This window comes from Equus caballus, chromosome 14, assembly GCF_041296265.1.
Source record: "Equus caballus isolate H_3958 breed thoroughbred chromosome 14, TB-T2T, whole genome shotgun sequence".
Classification (NCBI taxonomy): domain Eukaryota; kingdom Metazoa; phylum Chordata; class Mammalia; order Perissodactyla; family Equidae; genus Equus; species Equus caballus.
In genome coordinates this window covers 26,447,639-26,470,734 of record NC_091697.1, presented here as the reverse complement: position 1 = coordinate 26,470,734, position 23,096 = coordinate 26,447,639, and the positions used below count along the sequence as shown (strand labels likewise).

Genomic DNA, 23,096 nt, shown 5'->3' with positions numbered 1-23,096 from the left:
TGATTCACAAGTTTGGTTTTGTTTTATGAGAGCCAACTTTTATGCTATCTCATTCATCTGCAGTTCTGATCCTTTACCCACATACATTAGAGGGCATAAGTATTAGCATGTTTTCTGTCGAACCGCACGTGCAGTGTTTAACTTCGCTGTACTCTTAAGTCGTTTGCACTGTTACACAGGAACTTAACAGTTCCCTTTGGTAACCCAGCCAAATAATTCCATTTTATTATAGTTATGCAGCATACCACCTGATGTATGTCCATTTAACATTAATTGAACAATTATCATTGATCCTATGGGGTTTCTGTACTAAATAATTCCATTGGAATGCCCAAGCAGAAAAATGAAGGAATGAGGTATAAGTTGTAAGGAAGCTTTTCTGAACATACCATCATCTTCATCCTGGTAAGGGGAAGGAAAAAAAAGCTATTAACCTATCATCAAAACACAGTTCTTAAAAGAAGACATACAATTCTCGTCACATAAATGTCTCTGTTTCTTTCTTTAGCAGTTGTGTGTGTCTCCATAACGAATACACTGCAGAGAACAGTGGAACCTGCTAACGGTTCTACTGTTTATGATTTCTGTATTATGATTCCTTAATACATACAACCATCTAAGACACTCCAACCTGAGACTCTCGTGAGCATAAAATAGGTTCTGAGGTGCCTAAAAGGGCCCAAAGATACAGCAATAGTGACAATATCTACTGTGCACCAAAAAGATTCATATATGATATTTCATCCAATCGCCCGAGAAATCATTCAAGAATTTAACATCCTGATTTTACAAATGGGAACATACTGCTCAGGAACGACTCCTAACTTGCTAATGGTTACAGAAACAGATCAAGCCCCAATCTGTCTGACCCAAAGCTCAGCCTTTTGGATTCTGCTTTGCAATGGACACTCCCCTTGAAAGCCTTACTTATTTATAACGTGATTTACAAGCTGTGTCTGCATGGCTCAGAAAATTTATCTTCAGGGCAACCTTGTGGAATAGGTAAAGCAGGGACTATTTGCTTTACTCCTCAGATAAGAAATGATGGTGGAGAGGCAAAAATGATTTCACCATCGATTAGTAGATCAAAACTGCCAACCTGGACTAGGTTAGCACGGTGGTGATGAAAGAGCCCTTTCCTTAAAGTGTTGTTTTGAGGATGAAATTAGTTACTGGATGTGCCTGGTACATATTGAGTCCTTAATAAAAATCAGCTGTCATTAGTCCTGCCATTGAGATAAGGCGAGAAGGATCATAGCCAGAATCATTCATCCCAATTGGCCAAATGGGAGTGCCAGCAAAGGGCTGCATCCATAACCGCACATGGGCTCAGGGCATCCCCACAACGAAATTGCTCTTTAACACCGTTGCAACTATGTCCCCTTTGGTTCAAGAATATATGACTCCCGGAGGATTCTCATGCCAGAAGCATCAACACATCCAGAGACTGGGAACCTCAGGAATGTGATATTACCCTTGCTTTCAAGCTTTCAAGCACCTTGCTTCCTTTTTGTCCCTATGACTCTGCAGCCAACCTGCTGTCCTCCTGTCCCAAAAGGCTCCAGGGGCATTGCCCTCACCTGCCTTTGCTCAGGACATCCCTGAGGCTGGAATGCACCCAGGCTTTCTCTTAAGGTGACTATTCTGTGTCCTCCCCATCATTCAATGACCATTACAAATCTCACCTCCTCTAAGAAGTCACCCCTGGCTCCTTGAGCCCCATGGATCACTTTTTTCCCTTCACCTCTATAGTTTATTCTGTGATTGTATGCTGTTCAGCTTGTTGGATGTGGGTTTTCCTGTCTCCATCACATCTTAGTGCTTCATCTGAACAAGCACAGCATCTAGCACAGAGCTACGGAAACAGCAGGCATTTGTGGGCTGAGCCCTCGAACAGGGCAGGGTGTGATGGTCTTCGGAGGGCTTACAGTGTAGAGGAAGTCAGACAGCCCGGACTCCCATCCAGACTACTTACTAGCTGTGCAACTTGCAGTGAGTACCTTACCTCTTCTGAGCTTCAATTTCCTCTTAGTAAAAGAGAAACAATTCCTCATAGGGTCATTAAATGCAAAATGTGTAAAGCTAGGGGTGACCAACTGTCCTGGTCCTGATTTGCCTGAAACTGACAGCGTACCTGGGACATGAGGTTTTCAGTGCTAAAACCGGCCAAGTCCCAGGCAAACAGTTGGTCACACAAAAACAGCTAGCTTGGAAAAATGCACATAATAGGCATTCAATAAATCCTATTTCCCCTCTTTTTCAGGATGTGGCGGTATTAAAAAACAAAACAGAGGCCTTGGAAACTTTGCTGTGAAGCCCACACTCTTGGGCATCCCTCAGTTTATCCTCCCCTCCACCCACTGCCCCTTTACCTTGCTAATTACCACCTGGTAGGGGCTGTGATTAATCCAGTCACCTGGGGAGCTCTCAGAGAGACTGGAGCTAATCAGTGCAGCACGGTGGCCAGGAGGGAAAGATGGAGGCCCCAACAGGCACCAATATTCAAGTGCCTACTCTGTGTTGGCCTTGCTCCCAGTACTGGCCTTCAGTGAAGGCCGAGACAGATGGAGCCCCGACCTCATGGAGCCTGCACTGTTTTCCCCGTGCTAAGCATTCACCAAACGACATTTCATACTTACATTCTCTCTTCTGTCTGGTCCCCATCCATGCCTGCAGTGAATTAGGGCAAAGAAAAAGAAGTGAGCGTGAAGAGTTTCAAAGAGCTGGCCTCAGAATATAGATAGTTTTACTTAATCTAATAACAAGATATGGAAACCAACAAGCCAGGGTAAAATGAGAAGCAAAAAAGCCGTGCAGGAAAGCAGAGAGGCAGCAGAAGGGAGTCGTCGCTGGTGACTCAAGGTTCTGTCACCACTTTGAGCTGAGCAAGTCAAACCTCTGTTTGGTTTAGCTACTGCAGCAAATGATCACATATATAGAGAAAGAAAAGGTTTAGTCAGCAAACTCAGTCTTTAGTAGCTATTAAATTTCACTGAGTAGGTGCTTCTCCAAGCAAATGAAAACATTCCAGACAATGCTCTCCTGTGCCGATGTTTTAAAACCCCTGTCTCAGGGCTGGCCCTTCGTGTGAAGGGAAGACAGTTGGAAAGTGCTGCTGCTTTGGACTTTGCCCAGATGCACGAGCTAGTCAAACAGATTTGGTGACAGCTGCCTTGGCGCTCTGGCAGGCAGCCGTACGCCTGGGCGGCAGCACATTCTCCTCGGAGAGAGGAACGTGAGGACAGTTTGTTGAATGCCTCCTATCTGTTGGATGCTTCATGTGTCATCATCTCATCCTGTGTTTATTTAAAATTTTGGTGTTTAGTTCGTTACGATATTTTTTGCATTCATTTTGATTTTTTTAAAATAGTCCATTAAAATATTAATTTCATTACTAGGGCTTTTTTGGCACACCCTAGCCCTGGCCCTGACCTAGCCCTCACACCAGCCGAGCAAGGGCCAGAGTGAGGAATCCTGGTTATATAGGTGAGACCAACAGAAGCCTTGGTTATGTCCTCCGTGAGTAGAGGGGTTGGGCCTGAGCCCAGACGCATTTGTGCCTTTTGGCAAATAGGCCCCAAAAGACTATGGGAAAGTCAGACATATTGGAGCAGACCTCAGGATTCTGCCTTCATAAAATGTGGTTGAGCAGTGAGGAAGACACTCGCAGTGACCTCAAAACCTCCCCTAATTATTTCCTCTTCGCTGCCTGTTTGGAAATATAAAATGGAAGCTACAGTCCCCACGGTCTGCGACGGCAGGAAAACGCAACCACAAATCTGACTGGTTGAGGGTAAGGTCTCCACAAACGATGGTCATTCCCATACACCCGACGAAGCATCTCTCTGCTCCTTTCTTCACTAGCTTGCCATTTTCTTCAAAGGGACCCAGCTACTTTACCTCCCACCTGAGAAGCCTGAACGTTCCTCAAGCCTCAGCAGCAACCAGCCCACTCCCACCGGGAGCTCCCAGGATTTCAGTTCCTACGTTGAGCTAACACCAGGCCGGTTGTTCCTGTCACCCACTCTGAACGACAAGTGCAAACAACAGAAGACAGTTACTTTGGCACAGGTGGCTTCTTCGCTAGCAGGGGGCTACTTCTGTCGTGTCTTTCCGCGGTTGGTGGTAAAGGAGGCTTTTGTATCTTGGGTAAATGCTCCCCGAGAGGCCTGCAGAGTCGAGAGAAACGGTGTGTGAGAAACAACCTTAACTTCCCCACAGAGGTCTAGAGCATAGACCGCGACCCCTCGCACAGACACAGCAGAGCGCTTACCTTCCTGCCAGGGCCAAGGGCTGCAAGAGAGCAAGAGAGCACGTGTGAGTGTCCTCAGCACTTTTCAAAGAGTAAAGATCCAGAAAAAACAAAAATGCAAATGAAGCAGGGGAACAGCTTACCTTCTCAGAAAGTGCCGGTTTCTTTCCTGTAAAGGACAAATAGCAGACAGGGCTTGAATTCAGGGCTTTATCAGCTGAGCAGAAGGCATTAAACCATAGTTTGATGAAACTGTGAATCTGAGCCCCTTGCGGGGCTGCCTGGGCTTAAGCACTGAGGAATCACAGACTTTAGACCTGGAGGGTGCCTTACAGAGCACCCAATTTTACAGGCTCACAGAAATGAAGTGACTTGCCCAAGGTCACACAGTATTGTGTTCCTACAAACAGTATTCTGGATTCTGTGATTCTTTTCAGTATTTTATTTTATGTAACTGACTATAAAAAGGATTAATGTCTTCTTGGGATTTTATGCCTCTTTCATTGGTCAAGAGGTTCTTTGTACAGCTTACGTTTATTTCTGTATCTGAAATAAACCCATTTGCCATTGAAGAGGTTAGTTTTCCTCCAATGCTGTGGTACACTTGACATTATAGGAAGTATTACACTCAATTTCTGGAAAAACTTTTAACTTGGGGGAGAGGGTTTAAGAGAGTCTCTTGTGAGTTGCAAATCATTTTGTTTTTATTTTTATTGGTTTTTGTTTCTTTCTTTCACTTTTCTCTTGGAAGATGCAGGCTCCTGAAGAAATGTTAGGTGTACCTGAGAACTCTGCATTGCAAAGTTATTCAAAGCAATTTATTCTTTATCCTGTCTGAAGTCCCCTAGGGAAGATATGCCCCATGTCATCAGTGTAATGATGGATTACTAACTGGATTCAAACAGGTCTAGAAGCAAATCCTGCATGACTTGGAGCAAGTTATTTAAGGTCGTTGAGTCTCAATTTCTTCACCTGTAAAATGGGGATTGCAGGTTAAAACAGCATAGGTTTGCTGTAAGGATCAGGTGACAATTTATATGCGAGGACAGGCACATGTTCCATGGATGCTGACAACTGTTAGACAGCTCCTTTTTCTTCCCCTCCCTCCTACCCCCAGGCTAAGTTAACACCCCAAGGTGAACAGTGGTATGATCTGCCTAGAGGTGCGTTTTCACAACATAATTTATTCTTTAAGGACTGAGTACATGCCAGGCCCATGATAGCTCCTAAGAATCTTGTCCCACTGTGAAGAGCTCACTGCTTAGTGGGAGAGAGTTTGCATGGTAAAAAAAATGTTAGTTATTTATAAAACTTTGGCTTTGAGTGGAAGCCCTACTTTAGGGAAAACTTAGATTTGTATCTTTAGGCCTGAATAGATTTTCTTTTAAAAGAGTTTGCTGACTTGTGCATATTCTCTAGGCATGTTAGGAGTCTTCTGGTAAGAGTCTGGGCATCGTTGTAAGAGGTTAGTTCTTCCAAAACATCATGGACAAGGGAGGAATTCAAGGATAGAGCTGGTATTATCAAGAAACGGTGTCTTCCAAAAGTTAAAAAAGAAAAAAAAAGGAGTCTTTTAGGAGGGTAGCTGTTGTTCAGGAGTTAACTCTGGAGGACGTGCTGTCAGTGTCCTCTGTCCCGATGCCTTGGCTCATGGTCGTAAGCAGGGCTGGAATCTAAAGTGTGTTCTCTCTGTCTTCATTTCCACATAAATCATACAGCCCTTTACGGTGGGCCACTCTAAACTAACACAGCCCCACAGCTGGGCACGATTCAGCAGAGCTGGGATGCAGTTCAGGGAAACGGCAGCAAGCAGCAGCCTCAAATCCAAGAACTGAAAGTCATTTTGCCGACAGACAGACGAGGAGACTGAGGTCACAAAGGCTGAACGCCTTGCTCAGGGTGCAGTAAGGGAGGGCTGGGGTGGGGCTGGGAATCCAGGCTCCTTCTCCCTCAAGGCTTGGCGCTGATTCCCCAGAACTCCCGATCCACAGCAAGGAAAATCCAGAGTCTCCAGCTGCAGCATGATGTGGTGGAAAACAGCACCCACTTTGGAATCAGAAAGACAGGAGTTCAAATCCTGCACCTAGTTATGCAAATTTGGGGGAATTATTCAACCTCTCTGAGCTCAGTTTTGTCATCTGCAAAGTGGGGATGATAATACACTCACTTAGCTGGGTTAGTGTGAGGTTTAGAGATAATGTAGGTGACTTACCTGTGGCAGGTAAAGCCCTTGAGCCATAGTAGGAGCCCAGTAAATGGTAACTAAGTTTTAGAATTGAATAGAAAACAGCTTCATGGGGAGGCAGCTGCAATCCGAGAACACTCTGGTGGATTCTGGGGGAAGGACTGTGGTGCACCCACAGTTGGGTCAACTGCACACGTACAACAGAAAACGTCCCTGACGTTTGGCTAGCACCTTAGAGTTTTACAAAGCATTTCTCCTTACAGAACACCCACCTTACAAATAAAGACACAGCTCTGAAAAAGCATCGTCCCTGCAGTCAGTGAGCTGCTGAGTAGCAGCCAAGGCAGCAGACGGCAGCTCTCCCAGACTTCTTGTCTCTTAGCCCCTTTCCTCCCCCTGCTCCGTGATGCCTCCTGCCTCGTCCTCCAGGAGGACATCAAGATACGTGTGCACAGCCTGCAGCTATGAAAAAGCAGGCCCAGTACTAGGCAAAGGGCAGGAGGCCTGCTTCAGGCTGACCTGGGTTTGGGTCTCTACCCCCATCACTTGGCAGCTGAGTGATCTTGGGAAGTTATCTCTTCAGGCCTCAGTTTCCTCATCCATAAAATGAGGATGATTCTAACAGTCCCCCTTCATAATGTTGTGGTGATAGTTGAATGAGATGGTGCATGTGAAAAGCATGCAGTCAGCACTCCACAATATTGGCCATCATCACTATGCATCAAACAGAATGATACCAACCTAGTGTGAAGGGCTCTCTGTCAAACGGGGCTAACGAACGGTCTAGGGGAGGTTTCGTGCTTCTGTCTATCGAAGGAGCAGGGACTGGAAGGGAAGAAGATTGAAGTCAATTAAAAGAAGAAAGTACTGAAGTCAATTCAAAGAAGAAAGCAGGGGCCACCCCGGTGGTATAGTAGTTAAGTTCGGGGCTCACAGGTTTGGCTCCTGGGCACCAACCTACACACTGCTCATCAAGCCATGCTGTGGCAGCATCCCACATACAAAATAGAGAAAGACTGGCACAGCTGTTAGATCAGGGACAATTTTCCTCAAGCAAAAAGAGGAAGTAGCATCTGATGTTAGCTCAGGCCAATCTTCCTCACCAAAAAAAAAAAAAAAGAAAAGAAAAGAAAAAGAAGAAGAAGAAAGCAGCTGGTTGGGGTGAGGGTACTGGTGGGCTGGTGGGGAAGAGAGGGCAGCCCCTTCTACTTACGCTTTGCTGTTTTGTGGTTTCTACTTCTGCTAGGCTCATCGTGGTTGGGCTGGGGTGGCGGCAGTGGCTGCTTAAAAAAGATCCAAATATTAGGAAGCATTTTCAACACATCAGCAAGCCTTGGTGGATTTATCTCCCAAAGTATGTCTGAACCTGTACACTTTTCTCCATTTCCATGTTCCACCCACAAACATGCATCTCCATTTCTCACCTGAATGCCAGCCTCTGATCTGAGCTCCCTGTTCTGTCCTCTCTCATCCAAGTCATTTTCTGCATCACAGTGAAGGGAGCATTCACTCCCTGCCAAACCCTTTCATAGCTCCTATCACATTAGGAACAAAATAAAAACTGAGCATGGTCTGCAAGGCCCGGCCTGAGCTGGCCCTGTCCACCCTTCCACCCCTCTTTATACTCCTCTCTCCAGTGTCCACAGGCTCCCACTGTAAGTGTCTTCTTGCAGTTCCTGCAAAATCTCGAGCTCACACCCTGTTTGGCATCTCTGCTTACTTGTTTATTATGTGACTCCCCCTAACCCAAATCGAAACTTTATGAAAGCAGGGACCTTATTTGTCTTGTTCACGCTCTATTCCCAGCAGCTAGAACACTGCGTGGCACATGGTAGCTGCTCAATATATACCTGTAGATTGAATGAGTGAATTCTGCATCCCAATAGTGGAGGGGAAAGCCTTCAGGTTTCAAAAGCAAAACACATCTGTGGATAAATTCGGCTCCGTGAGACCCCTTTGCAGTAACACTGCACAAGCAGGAGGGAGCCATCTATTCTTAGATGAGAGGTCCCAGCTGTGGTGTGGGCTGGATTTCCAGCTTTTGGAAAACTACAGCCTCTCCTTCCAGCCCTGCCACATCGGCATTTGCTGTTAAAGGCTCTGGTCCCATGAGAAGAGAACGGTTTCCAGCTATGACTCCTTAGCCTGAACTTCTCGGGCCTCTCTGGATACTTAATTAGACCCTCAGGACCCGGGACTGTAAGCTTGAAGAGAGAGGAAGGGGGTTGGCGCCTTTCTTTCTCTCCGGGGGTCTGTGCTCCGGACACCGTGGTCTCCAGCTGTTTGCCCGTGCAATTTCAGGCCTTGGCCGGCAGGTGGCGCAAATCTTCTAGCAGGAGAGAAGGCGGCGTGCGGCCCTGGAATCCTGTTAACTTATCTGGGTCCTCTTAGAGCTTATTCTGCAGTTTTCGCTTATTTCAAAAGCGGGAAATAATAGCACAATGAATACTGGAAGGAGATTTTATTATACAGGTAGTTCATATTGTTTATGGTAAAAAGAAAATACACATGATAAGCATCATGATGTGAATAGAAATCACCAGTATTTCACACCCGTCATCAAAACGAAAACCACTGTGAGCACTTGGGTATGCATTTTCCCAGCCTGTATACAATCTTTTCTTACTAGTTAGAATTAGATAAAGGTGTTTATAGTCTTATTTTCTCTCCGGCAGAGGAAATTCTCGGAGTGGACACACAGTAGCATGAGAGGGAGCAGGGGCCTACCGCGTGACTCCGGCCGGCGAGGGGCGGTGGGAGGGCGGCCATCGGCCTCTGCGGGGGCACTGGCGGCTGCTGCGGGGCCTTCCCGGAGGGGGGCCGGTCTGCGGAAACACAAGAGCATTACATGAGAGGAGGAAGGCTAAGCCAAGGCTAGGGTGGGCCACACTCAGGGCTCTCCAAGAACCAATCCCGCGCCCGGCTCTGTGCGGCGGCTCGGGGGCACCGACCCCGCAGCCCACCCCACCTCCACCCCGCCCAGCACCAACGCCGGCCCGGGCCCTGGCAGAGATTTGTCCACACCTCGGGCTTCTGGGAGTGGGGAGTCCTTGGCCCCCTGCCTGTCCCAGTTTGTCTTACTCTGCTTATACTTAGGAGCAACTCTCACCTCATCTCTAGGGAAATTTATCAGAGGTTTTGTTCATCAAGGTGTGAAGAAAGGCCTCTTTGTGGTTAGCTCAGCCCGCACCAAGAGACTGTTTGCAGACAGAATTATCACGAAGTAAACACGTGTACAGACACACGTATGCACCTCTATGCATGAACACATGGACACAGAGACACACATGCACACACGCACAGGCACACCCAGCTGCCCAGGCCGGTTAAGCAGGCTGTTGTGGGTCACAGGGATCCTGTTCTGGGTCCCCTTCCTTCCGGTCACAAATGCTGTGGGCTGTTCCCCCCCCCTCCATTTCCTCTTTTTGCTCATCTCTGCCTTTAAAGGAAGGAGCTGGTCACCAATTCCTGTTACCAAATCACAGACTCTTAACTGGTTACTTGGACTTGGTCTGGACAGAAACTCACTTTCTCCTGATCGCCCACAGGAGAAACCCTGGGCCAGGTTGACAGGCTGGCAATGTCCCACCCCTTTGACAGGGAAAGGCCAGGGCTGTGAGTGAGGGAGGCCTCCTTACATTTATGCCCCACCTGCCTCTTTGGCCTCATCCTAGTCCCAGCCCTGGAGACACATTGCTCTTCCACCGAGAATGGGGCTCAGAAGTCAGGCAAGCAGGGTCTTATCTCATACCACTCCACCAACACTGGCCACCTCTAAGCTCCTCTGATATGTCATGCTCCTTCAAGCCTCAGGGCCTTTGCATGGCCAATTCTACTGCTTACAATGCTCTTCCCTTCCCACATCCACACTCACTTGGCCAGTTGCTATTTATCTTTTAAGTTTCAGCTTAAATATCGTATCCTCAGGGAAGCAAGCCCAGACTAAGCATACGCCCCAGCCTCATCTCCAACACTTGTCTTCCTGAGTATATATCATCGTTCAGTTAAATCATTTTGTGACTCATTTGTCTGATGTTTCCTCACACCCTGGATCATGAATTCTTTAGGGTGAAGACTGTCTTGTTCACTCTGTGTCTTCATAACTGGCACACTGGGGTACTCAACAACTTAGCTATTGTTTCTTCTCTGGGCCTCAGTTTCCCTGTATATGAAACAAGCTTGATAATTGTTGACTTTATCACATAGCTTGCTTAAAAACACAAATGAAAATGCTGACGTTTGTGAACGGGCTGTAAAATTGCAAAGTGTTATACAGCATAAAGGAGTAGTGGTATCAATTTTTTGTGCTATCGAGCATCACCTCTCTAGCTTACTCTGTGACATTATATTATGCAAATGTGCCTGAGCCCATTTTCTGTCACCACCTCTACTAGGGCTGGGTCTTCTTTCCTGATGATTTCAAATTTCAGCATTTAGAATGATGCCTCGCTTGTAATAGGAGATGAATGATTTTTGTTGAATGAATGAGGGAGAAATGGGCCTGACAGGAACAGATAGAAATGAAAATCTTAAAAACTATGTAAAACTCGTTGAAGTTATTGTTAAACCCTACTCAATATCATCCTGTTTATTCTGACGGTCTGTGGGTGGGGGTGCCACATAACTATGAATTGGTCAAAAGATGCGGAGGAGCAGGAAAGTACTCTTGAATACCCAAGTAATACACAAAATGAGTTATTACTGCCAATACCCTGAAGTGGCAGTTCACTGCTGATAATCAGCCACCATAGGCGATGAATTATCTGCAATAAGAATACCCTCACAGCAAACCTATGCAAGCTGTATTATTATTATCCTGTTTCACAGATGAGGAAATTGAGGTCCAGAGAAGTGAAGTCACTTGCCCAAAGCCACATAGCTAGGAAGAAGCTGAGCTGGCATCAGCACGCAAAGCTTTCTGCTGTGTGGTCATGGTCGCCCAGGCATCAGTGGGGCCTGGGGCCTGGGGGCTGCCAGGGGCCTCACCGATGTACATGGAGTTGGAGTTGGAGAAAGGCTTGGCGGGCAGGATGGAGTTCTGCAGAGCTTCCTCGTCGTTGGAGGGTGGTGGCTCATAGTCGGCATCGTCTTCCACAGGCGCCTCGTCCTCCTCATTGGGGGACTCATAGTCACCGTCATCCTCCCCATCCTGATCGTCATTGGGACTTTCATAGTCATCTTCTTCCTGCCAACACAGTAACAGGGACAGTGCAGTTGGTAGAGGCTCCATGGCACTCCACGCACCTGCGTCTACTCTGCCAAGCCTCACGATGGTACTGGCTTAGGGGCGGGCAGCAGTAGGATGCTTACTCCCATCTTACAGATGAGGACACTGAGGTCGGGGAGTGCGACATCACGGGGCCAGCAAGTCATGGGCTTGGGACCTCCATCAAGGTCTTCGGACCACTAGGTGAGTGCAATTCCCTCTACATCTTTTTGCCCAACAGAGAAAAGCAGAATAAATGAGAAGGATGCTGGAGTAGAGGGGTGGGAGAGGTGGCTTTGTTTTGAGTCAACACATTTTTCCTCCAGGCGTCACCCAGAGAAGGACTAACTGCCTGGAGGCTGTGATGCCCCTAGTTAATGGTCAGCTCTGTTCTCAGTGTGCCTGTGCTCAAAAAATTTCTTCTCGTTATAAGCCAGTGAGGCGTTGAAGGCCACGCTAATGCGGGAACCAAATACCCAAAGCCTGCTCATGAGGAGGCGGATTATGCTGCGTCTGAGAGGAGGTAGTCATGGCTATGCTGTTCTTTTTTGCTGAGAGTTGAGTGTCTAGAAACAACAGCTCATTATTCGTGACACTGAGCTTGAAGCTGCACTCTTGGAAAGACTCTCTTTCTACATTTTAAATTTTTTATTATATTTTATCTTTGCTTCTTTGTGGCTCTCAGGGAAAGTAAGCCCTTGGGGCTGGGCAATTGCCTTTGAAGCAGTCCCTAATTGTAGACAGTCACAGTGGCAATTTCCCAAGCAGAGGTGGCACCATCAGCCACCCAGCGATAAGGGGCTTATCACTCTCATGCCAAAGTCCAGAGGGTAATAAACGAGCCAGGGCATTTCCCTCAAGTCAAGGGCAGCGTTGAAAGAAGCGATGGAAGGTTGCAACTTGGCAAGGAAAGGGATGTACCACTATCCCAGAAATCCTGACAGCTTTGCTGGGTGGCTTAAGGAAGACTGCCTAAGTTGTTCCATTGAAAGATTCCTGTGTTAATTTTGGACTCAAGGAATATATTTTTAAAATATTGGAAGGCAAAGGGAGGGTTGAGTGTCTTCCTGAGCTCCGAAAAAGACTTGTTCTACTATCAGTGTTCCTATCACGAGAGCAGAAGGTGGAAGCCCTGATGATGGGGCCTTCAGAACAGTGGCCTCAGCCCCTCTCCAGCCCTTGCTGACTGCCCCCTAGACTGACAGGGGCTCTCTAGATTCCCTCAGTGGGCCCACCCGGCCCCGTTGCTCCTGACTTCCCACCAGGCCTTTACCCTCATAAGCCTTTCTCGGCAATAGACTTTTCCTCCCTGCTTCTAGAATAATGATTTTCTCCTGATGATTTGACTCCTAAATTTGTATGCATGTTTTTGTTCCTAACCATATTCCGCCGTGTGTGTATTATCCGTGCTGGAAAATGCTCCCCAGATTGGGTTCTTCATCTCCGCCCTGCCCCCTAGTGCCTCATGCAGTGCTGGGCACATGGTGGAACCCACGAGGGTTACAGCCGGCAGCTAAGGGGGCCCTCTGCTTAGAGAGGCGCGAGGAGAGCACCCTCAGGCTGAGCACCCACACAGAAGGGACTGCGCTTCGAGCAGTGGCCAAGATGCAGCGTCTGTGCAATCACGGAAACAATTCTGGGGACGCTTCTGTTCAAAAAGAAACATTTTCCTTTTTGCACAAAATAAATCTGTCCTATCCCTTTGTTTTCAGATAGAAAGCACAGACTTAGCTAGAGTCTTTTTCAGATTCAATGATTCCTTTTACCAGAATCCCAAGAGGACAAAGGATTTAGTGCCTGCTTCTTAAAGGCGCAAAAGGCAGCCGCTTACCAGGAAGACCCTGGACTGAAGGTGAACCCCCTGGGCCCGAGGCCTCTCTGACTAGTTGTGGGGCTGTGCGTCAGTCAGGCTCTCCACTGGGCTCAGCTGCCTCGTCTGTAAAATTAACTGATGGGGCTGTGATCCGTGATAGCCTGAGTCTGGCTTCATGCACAGCGGCAGTACGAGGAGTGACTGTCCTTCTGGGGAGAGGATGCACAGCGTTCATCAGCCTCTCCAAGGGTCACTGTGAGCCCTCAAATATAAAACCAATCGGACTGGACCTTCCCTGGGGTCTTTTCAAGGCTAATAGTCGATTCTGAGTTCCCTTTCCCTCTGTCACCAGTGGGGACTTAAGTCTGCAAGGAAAGCTACTTTACAGCTGCTGCAGTGTAGGCCGTGTTGGGGAGGGGGTTGGTGGAAGGCCCTGCTGTGGGTTGGTAACGGTGTGGTCAGCAAACTACAGCCCACAGCCAAGTCCGGCCCGCCATCTATTTTTGTAAATGAAGGCTTACTGAGACACAGCCACACACCCGTCATTCAGGTGTCACCCACAGCTGATTTTGCGCTACGATACCAGAGGTGCGAAGATGAGACAGATTATGTGGGTCGCAAAGCTGAAAATATTTACTCTTGGCCTTGACAGAACACATTTTCTGCCCCTGGGTGGGTATACTGGCATCTTGTTAGAGGCCTTGTTCCTTCTGGCCTTATGCTGGTCCCTTATTACAAAGGTGATCTGGAAACTGCTGTAAAGATGGAAGAACAGCCCACACCATACTCACAAAGGACGACCAGCCCCCATTGTCTTCTTCATGGCTCTCTGTGGAAGAAGAAAACGCCATCAGCAGTAGCAAAAGAAGCCACTAGAAGGAAGGTCAAAGCAGCTCCCCATCTGATGCCCTCCCACACCACCGCCCCATCCCGGGCCTCCATCCTACCTTCCACATACTTGTGGTTCACAATTTAGTATCCACTCTAGGATTTACACCTGAGGGGCTCAGTCTACCAGAGGGTGGCAGTGGCTCTCTGCGTTTGCGTGCATAAAGTCCCCTGACAGTGCTTTAAAATACACAGATACCTGGGGTCCTGCCCCAGAGCTTCTGATTCAGCAGGACTGGGAGGGGCCCAGGAATCTGCATTTTAACACTATGTGCAATTTAAATGCTGAGAAACTAAAGATTCAGAAGTAGGAGGCTGGCTCCACCCAGGGGCTCAGTCAAAGCCTGGGTCCTTCCCCACTGCCCCCGGAGCTCCTCATTGTGTCTTGGCAGAAGGTCCCAGCTAAGCTGGGGCCATGAGCCAGGTGTCCTGCATAGTGACATCTCTCCTCCCCTCAGGCAGGATCCAAACCCTTTTCTGGGTAAGAATTGGCTGGCAGGCAAATGAATAAGGTCACCAGCATGACACCCAAGGAGCCCTAGGAACCGGCAGACAGAAGAACCCAAGTACCTGTCGCCTCCCAAAGCCGTCCCTCTCACCGCTGACGCCTTACCTGTCTCTTCAGGAAACCGCTGGACTTGGGGTCTGCAAAGGCAAACAGCACGGCATGAGCAGCCCTCCTGGTTTCAGGGCTTCTCCCTCATTCCTCAATCCAGCCCTGCAGGAGGAGCCCCCCTGCGAGGCTGCGTCTCACCACCTAGGGCTTGTGTCACTGTTGCTCGGCAACTCAAGCCAGGCTGCCCGAAAATTCTGGAAACCACCAAAGCCACATTGGTGGAGTGACTGGAGCTTGTGACCGCCTGACTCTCAGGGGGGAGCTCCACTGGCGTCCAGACCCAGGGGCAGAATGCAGAGCTGGGAAAAGGAGGCCCCTCTCCTCCTTGGCACCAGCTTCAAGACCCCAGGACTGAAAGAGGGTTGAAGATCAAAAACCGGGGCAAAAACAGTCCCGTGCCGGGGCTGGCCTGGTGGGGCAGCGGTTAAGTTCGCACGTTCTACTTCAGCAGCCTGGGGTTCGTCAGTTCAGATCCTGGGTGCAGACCCATACACAGCTAGCTTGTCAAGCCACGCTGTGGCAGATGTCCCACATAAAATAGAGGAAGATGAGCACAGATGTTAGCTCAGGACTATCTTCCTCAAAAAAAAGAAAAATAAAATAAAATAAAAACAGTCCTGTGCTTGAAAACTCTGCATTTCATTACAGCCACACCAGGCCCCACTCACTTGCGTGTGAAAATGCTCCTCCTCTCTTCGTTCTTGTTGATTTCTTGACTTAACTTACTGAGAATCCTACAAGACAAAAAGACAGATGAGGTGACAAAACGATCATCTCTCTCCAACCCCAACCTTCCCACTGGGCCCTGAAGTTCCCTGATCTGTGTGACCTGGGGTACCTGGACCCACCTCGGCCAGCCTTCTCCTCCTCTGGCCTCCAGCCAGTCCCCTCTGTGGGGCCTCTGCTCCTAACTTCCTCCTGGAACTTGTCACCTTCATCCCCCTGCCAGTCCCTGCTCCTGCCCAGGAAGCCCTCTCTCCTCTTTGCTGATCTATGTCCAGCTCAGCCTTCAAAGTCTAACTTGGCTCCCTCCATCAAGACTTGTCAACTCACGCCTGGCTCCCCCTTGTCTGAAATTCTGCAGCCTTGTGACCTGGATACGACTGCTGTGTATTTTGCTGCATTAGTGTTCCTGGGGCTGAGGGCCCCTGACTCTCAGTTTAGCATCCTGGTGGTGATGTCTGGCTTCCAGGAACCCTGAAAGCATCTCTGAGACCTGGAGGAATCAGCCGCTTGTTGCATAACTCCTGACAAGAGCTCCAATGGGCTGTTCTCTGGCCTGTTGTCTCCTTTCGTTCTCCCCTCCCTGCCTTCTCCTTGGTGATGTGGGCTCTTATAAAAACTTGGAGAAGCATTCCCAGTCAAGCACAGACTGCAGAGGGGGAGAGTCCCTGAATCACTCATGCCCTGAAGCCAGCCTTGACCAGGACACTTGGAGATGCTCTTAGTCCCCAGGTTCAGTGAAGTAGCAAACCCCAGGACAGGGAGAGCAGGACTGCCCCCTAGCACACCCGAGCACTAAGCATCCATTCTGTGGGTTCTCTCGAATCTCCAGGACACAAGACTCCAGCCTCCCTTAGCACCCATAGCTGAGACCAAGGGAGCCCTCATTAGTAAACAGACTGGGTGTTTCCTAGAGATTTGGGGCAGCTGGGAGGAGCCTCAGAGATGATCTAGTCTAATGTCATTTTATAGATGAGGCCACAGAAGCCCAGATAAAGGAAAGGACTGGCCCACAGAGAGGGTTAGTGATGAAGGCCACCCCTCTCCCCACAGCACAGCCCGGCCCCAGAAGCCAGGCTCCCTAATTTCCAGGGCAGCACACTTTCAACACACCACACCCTTCTGTTAATTCCCTTTGTGCTGCAAGCTCCCTGGATGTGGACTCTATTGAGCCCATGCCCATCAGTGGATGACCCAGGATCTGCATTCCTTCTGTTAAGTGGCCATCTCAAGGTAACAAGTTTGACCTAACACAAACTTGCTAAGTTAGCAAAGGTAGTCCTTAGCACCCACGACTTCTTGCTTCCCTCCTCACTCCCCCAGCCGCCAATGCCCTCAGTTCGCCACACTCCCAAGGAACTGCTGCTCGGAGCCCTCCTACCTCACTAGAATGACGGGATAAATGAACTTTGATAAACGCGCTGGGGACTTAAGAGGACAGAGGAGAGGGGGCAATGTTTAATCCTGCATCATAATGTCATTATTGGACTTTCACACTTCGCTGATGGCCCAGAGGGCGAGATGCTGTAAAGCAGGGGTGGGGACTTCCCAGTGGCCTCCTGATCACACCACCAGAACGCTTGTGACATGGTTCTTTTTGATTCCTTCCAGCCATTGTTTTGAGAAGCCGATGGGAGTCCCTCTCCTCCCTCCTCTGACATTGGAGACGGAAGGGCTCCTACAGCACCGCCAAGGCAGCTGTTGGTGTCCTGCATCCTGGCCAGGTCAGGCAAGTGGCTGCAGCAGCCAACCCCACTCAGTCACACCTTCATTCAACCATAGACATTAAGGGCCTTCTAAGCGCCAGGAACTGCTGGCTACTCAAGGTGTGTCGGTGAACAAAACCAAAAAAGGTCCCTGCTCTCTAAGAGCCTATACACTAGTGGAGAGAGAGAGACAATAAACAATGAACGTTTAAGGAAGTGAAATTCTGGGTGAGAACTGTGTATACATACATGCGAATGGTGGTGGGGGCTGGGTAAGGGGGTGTGGGAGCGCATGGGTGCGGTGCAGTTGCAGTTGAAAATGAACAGGCCTCAGTGGGGAGGTGACATTTCAGCAGTGCCTTGAAGAGGTGGTGCTGGGCAGCACCTCAACGCCCCCGTCCCACAGAGCATGGCTGGGCTCTGACCAGCTCACAAAGCCACTTTGATCCGAAAGGACCTCCTGCTCTCTGCGGTGTCTCTTCTCACCAGTATCTTTAGCAGCCAGGCTGGAGGCTGCTGGGGCTCTAACTGGCTAAGGAAGGAAATGCCAAACCACAGGCCCCAACAGAGGAGCAGCAAAGAGGTGAGAGAACAGAGCAGGGCCTGGTAGCACGGTTTGTAGCAAAACTTGGGCTCCCAGGCACCTGCTGCTTCAGTGGGCCTCAGATAACACCTTTCAAGGCAGCAGGGACCACTGCTGGGGGGCAAGTGGACAGGGTGGCAGCGCTGGTAGACAGGGCAAGGAAGTGGTTACTACCTCCATGTGCAAACCTTCAAAGTTGTCCCCACCTCCACGCCCCCAGAGGACCAAGTGACAGTGAGTGGCCGGAGGTGACTCATTTCTCGTCCTCCCCACAAACCTCAGGCCTCACTTAGCACCAGGGAGAGAGGTGGAGGGGGCTGGGCAGCTGGTCGACATAGTTCCCTCTCCTTCACCTGGTTTTAGGGATGAACTGGCCCCAGAAGTGGGGCTGAATCCGCCAACAGGAAGTCAGGTCATGGCAGCAAGGTGGAATCCTGCCATGACCTGGGTTCCAGCTCAGTTGCATCCATAGCTTGATGGGGACCAGTCTTTGACTTCTCAATGGAAGGCCTCTACTGGTGATGTTAGAAGGCACAGAGGGCAGGTCCTTGTCGCAAGTATGACTGCAACGTCCTGCCCCAAGGGCAGTGCCTGTTCTGTGACTTCAAGCAACACATTTGCCCTTCCTAGGCCCTGATTCCTCACCAGCAAGATAAGGGAGTTGGCCCTGGTTAGGGAATCCCTGACCAGCCTGACCATTGTGATTACAAGGGTGCACCTGTTACAAACACAGATCACCAGGCCCACCGTAGACTTCACCCATCAGAATCTTTAGGATAGAGGCCTGGGGGCAGGAACAACAGTCCCCTGGGTGATTCCTGTGGTGTTAAAAGTTTGTGAAATCAATTTGATTATTCTTGTAATTTTTTTTTAATTAAAAAGCAGGAGGAGGAGAAGATGGAGGAAGAAATGAAGGGGGAGATGGAGGAGGAAGAGGAGGAGGAGGAGATGGAAAAGAAGGAGGAAGAGGAGGAGAAAGAGGAGAAGGAGATGGAGGAAGGAGAGGAGGAAATGGAAGAGAAAGAGGAGGAGATGGAGGAGATGGAGGGGGAGATGGAGGAGATGGAGGAGATGGAGGGGGAGATGGAGGAAGAGAAGATGGAGGAGATGGAGGAGATGGAGGGGGAGATGGAGGAGATGGAGGGGGAGATGGAGGGGGAGATGGAGGAGATGGAGGAGGAGGAGATGGAGGAGATGGAGGGGGAGATGGAGGAAGAGAAGATGGAGGAGGAGTTCGAGGAGATGGAGGAGGAGGAAGGAGAAGAAACTTTATAATTATGAAGGGAGAGCGGAAGCAGAATGAGGTGTCTCAGTCTATCTTGAAGTGTTTCCTAGGATTCTCCCAGGAGACCCAGGGCTCCCATTCAACGGTCACTTGTGCTTCACCAACTGCAGGTGGAAGCACAGTAGTGGGTCTTGAAATCAACTTTGCTGGTCACGCAGAAATAAGGAAGGAAGACAGGCTGGCAGGCAGGAAGGGAAGGCAGGGAGGTAGGGAGGGAGGGAAGAAGGAAGGAAGGAAACAGAAAGAGCAGAAAATATCAGAGCTCATAATGCACAGGAAAGGTAGGTGTTATTTTGTGAACATTCTATTTCAGTGCCTGTGTCGTCACACGTGTAGTTGTGTGCCAGCTTATGATGTGAAATGTATTTTCAACCACAGCTCACATAGTCAGGGCTTTAGGTCAGCTTTACTTCTCTCCTTCTTACAGGTTCTCCCACAGTGGGAGGCTTGCTTGCTCAACTCCAATTTCAGAGGGCATGACGCACACACAACTGTCCCAGGCCCAGAATTGGGCAGAAGTCTGACTTTGCTTAACACTGTCCTCCGGACACCCTCCTCCAACTCTCCCTCCTGTCGCACTGCCTCTCTCTCCTCAGACATCACCTCTGTCACCCCCTGCTCCAGGCCCCCCAGCACACCTTCTCACTCTGGCTCTTTCTCTGCATTTCATCCTTCTTTAAAAGAGTTAGTGTTCCACCTTTATAGGTCAGCCTCCTTGAACCAAGAGCCGAACCTTCCAAAGTTCTGTCCTTGTCGCGTGAGAAGACAGGGAGAAGCCAAGATGTTGTATCTTGGGACTCAGGAAGGGAGCTTCCATCATCATCTCAGGCCTCAGCGGAGAACCACGCACGAGTGGGCAGGAGATAAGAATTTGAGGGCCTAGCCTGGTCTCCCTGCTTCTCAGCTGTGTCCCCACCCCTACAATTTTCCCTGTATTACTTTACTTGTGCTTCACAATCATTTTGTATGGTAGACAAGTAGAATTATTCTCATTTTTACCAACAAGGCAAGCAAGGCTCTGAGAGAGGTATTTGTCAAAGGCCACATGACAAGTTTTAATAAGGAGCTGAGCCAGGAAGTCAAATTTTCTGGACTTGTGTTGGGGAGAAGGAGGGACCATTGGTAGAGAGGAGGCACTTTCCATGTGGGGAATCCCTGGCCAGAGATTAGTCAATGAATGGGAGACGGAAGGAGCGTGTGGGAGATAGACCTGTCACTGTTTCGATTCTGCTGAGGGCTGGGCACGTTCTTTAATGGGCACAAGAATGTCTGTTTACCTCTGGGTCTCTCCCTCCCTCCTTCCTTCCTCCTTTCCTGTCTTTTCTAGCTCAGGTAGGCGCTGAGTAGATGAGACAGGAGGTCGTCTCTGCTGTTAGGAGGTCACACAAATAAACAGGTATTCCTGCATTACTTCTCTGATTGGGTCTTAGCTTTTCCCAGCCTAATTCCACGACTGGTAATGGGCACAACGAGAACTTAGAAAGAGAATCGACCAACGCCTATCTGTTGCCTACGCCGCTGCTCCATCACTCCCCTTTCCTTGTTTTCCAAAGTTACACAGATTTAAATATAAAACTTATAACACGTTTTTCAAAAAAAATAAACTCCAAATGGGCATCAGCAGATTTTAGCGTGTATTCCACTGATTTAAACAGATCATGCTAAGCTATACCATGGATCTTAAGCTAGACCTTCCAAAGGAAGGCTTCGTTGTTTTATTTAAAAACCCTTCATTACAGAACTTGGGGTCTCTGTGGGAGGAACTATGTCCTGAGAGAGTGACTCTATCTGCACACACAGAAACCCTTCTCACCAGAATCTGCCTTCTTACAAAATCTATTTAAGACTGATTTTTTTTTTTTTTTTTTTTTTTTGCACTGGGGAAGGAAATGGAGCTATTCAGAGGAGTATAATCTTGTTTTGGTCTGCTGGTACATAAACACAATTTCTTTTCCATGGCCCTTCAGGGTAATGATCACAGCAAATGAACCCGTGCACAAGGGAATGAGACAAATAAATATTGAATATCTATGTGCGTTAAGGACAGCGTCAGGCAATTTATGTGGGCTGCTCCTTTCATATCCACTGGTCCCTGAGAGTTACTTCTTTTCTCCTCTCTAGAGGAGGAAACTGAGGCTCGGAGTGTTGAAATGACTGCCCAGCCTCCCACAGCTGGGAGGAGGCAGAGCCCACCTCAGAACCTGGAGCTCCCTCACTCCAAAGCCCATGCCTTGTCTTCTTCAATGCTCCCTCAGTAGCAGGATAGAATAATCAGTAAAAACTTCAGATTGTGCTCATTGGGATTTTGCATGAAATAATAAGAATAGCTAACACCTCTTCAGTGCATATTATGATGTCCCCATTATTTCCTCGAACTTTCCCCCGTTTCACAGATGAGAAAGCTGAGGCTCAGGGAACTCAGATAGCTTGTCCACAGACTCACGCTGGTGAGTGGAGGAATCGGGTCTCAAATAGTCCTACCTCGGAACTCACACTTTTACTCACTAAGTTCTCCTGTCTACCTGTTCGTCCCTACAATAATAACTTGTAAAATGAGAAGCCCCCAGGGTCCCTATAACTCTTCATTTTATAGACTAGGAAACTGAGGCTGGTCTACGGACTTGCCCCAGGCACAGAGATCATCAGAAGCAGAGCTGGAATGGGTCCTTGTACCTCTCTGCGAGAGAGAGGGTAGCTCTGAGTCACCCAATCAGGGCAGCCTGGACTCTCCCTGGAGGCCTCCCTCATTGCTCCTCATGTTCACCCTTCCTGTTCCATGGGCCTCATAGCTTGTCTGGGGCACACATTCAAACATATTGGAGGGGGATTGTACAGGCCAAGTTGTGGTTTCAGCTTTCAAATAACTAAAGAAATGTCCCACCCCTACCCTACCCACAACATGAGTTTACAATCGTCGGTCTACACTAACTAGCAGCCACTTCTCACCCCACCTCCTTCTCCAGGCACTCAAACATAGCTTGAGACATCAGCTGAGCTCAGCCTTAAGATGAAAAGGGATCTTCCAAGCTGAAAGTGACTTCCTTATCTCTTTCCTTCTACTGCTCTGATTAAGTCTCCTCCTTCGTGTCTTCATGGCCACAGCCCTCGGCGAGGCTCCCATCTCCCATAGTGGGATCATGTCCACCATCTCCTAACTTGCTTCCATGCCTCCAGCTCCCTCATCTAGGTCATCTGTACACTGCTGTGGAGAGAGCCAAGACACAAGATCGACCTCAATGTTCCCCCTGGTGCACACACTTCACTAACACCCTCAGACTCCTTTAGCACAGCTCACAGGACCCTTCTAAAGTGTGACCTCTCGTTCTATCCTTTTTGCTTTCCACTACCCCACGTATATGCCCCAGGCACTCTGACCCATTTGCAGTTCCATTAAACACACTGATGGCCCTCTGATGCCTTTGCAATATGTTCCCCATTCCTGGAATGTCCTTCAACCCATGTGACCACTCCTGGTGTATTTCAAGATCTATCTTAGGTTCCCTTCCTCCCAGAAGTCTTCCCTGAATGCCATGAGAAAAATTACCTTCCTACTCCCATTGAAGTTGCACGTGCATGTGCACAGCGCTGTTGTAATTATAGCATAATTGCTTCATTTGTATATCTGACCCTCCCTTTAGAATGTGAGTGTCCTGAGGTGGGGATGCTGTCTCTTATCTTTGTAGCCTGAGTAATTAAGAAAGGCTGACACATTGTATGTATCCAGTAGCTGTTCATTAAATGAATGAAGTATTAATATTGTATGGGAACCAGGAGATGCAAACTCAAATGCCTTCATGGGCCAAGTATATATATATAGACCTACATAGCTTCCATTTCTG

At 48.7% G+C, this 23,096-nt stretch overlaps 1 protein-coding gene across 2 annotated transcripts in view; it reads right to left on the bottom strand.

Annotated features, from left to right (window-relative positions):
* LCP2 (lymphocyte cytosolic protein 2) overlaps positions 1–23,096 on the bottom strand; it is a 45,173-nt gene that overhangs the window by 9,718 nt on the left and 12,359 nt on the right. The window contains exons 4-15 of one of the 2 annotated variants that reach the window (XM_014730530.3): positions 15,629–15,694; positions 14,958–14,989; positions 14,248–14,285; positions 11,424–11,622; positions 9,165–9,262; positions 7,651–7,720; positions 7,179–7,262; positions 4,396–4,421; positions 4,274–4,293; positions 4,062–4,169; positions 2,640–2,670; positions 390–402 (exon numbers count right to left, since the gene is read on the bottom strand). In XM_014730530.3, coding sequence (XP_014586016.1) covers positions 390–402; positions 2,640–2,670; positions 4,062–4,169; positions 4,274–4,293; positions 4,396–4,421; positions 7,179–7,262; positions 7,651–7,720; positions 9,165–9,262; positions 11,424–11,622; positions 14,248–14,285; positions 14,958–14,989; positions 15,629–15,694 — 785 coding nt within the window. The remainder of the gene's footprint in view (positions 1–389; positions 403–2,639; positions 2,671–4,061; positions 4,170–4,273; positions 4,294–4,395; positions 4,422–7,178; positions 7,263–7,650; positions 7,721–9,164; positions 9,263–11,423; positions 11,623–14,247; positions 14,286–14,957; positions 14,990–15,628; positions 15,695–23,096) is intronic. The other variant, XM_001503196.7, reaches the window with a different exon arrangement.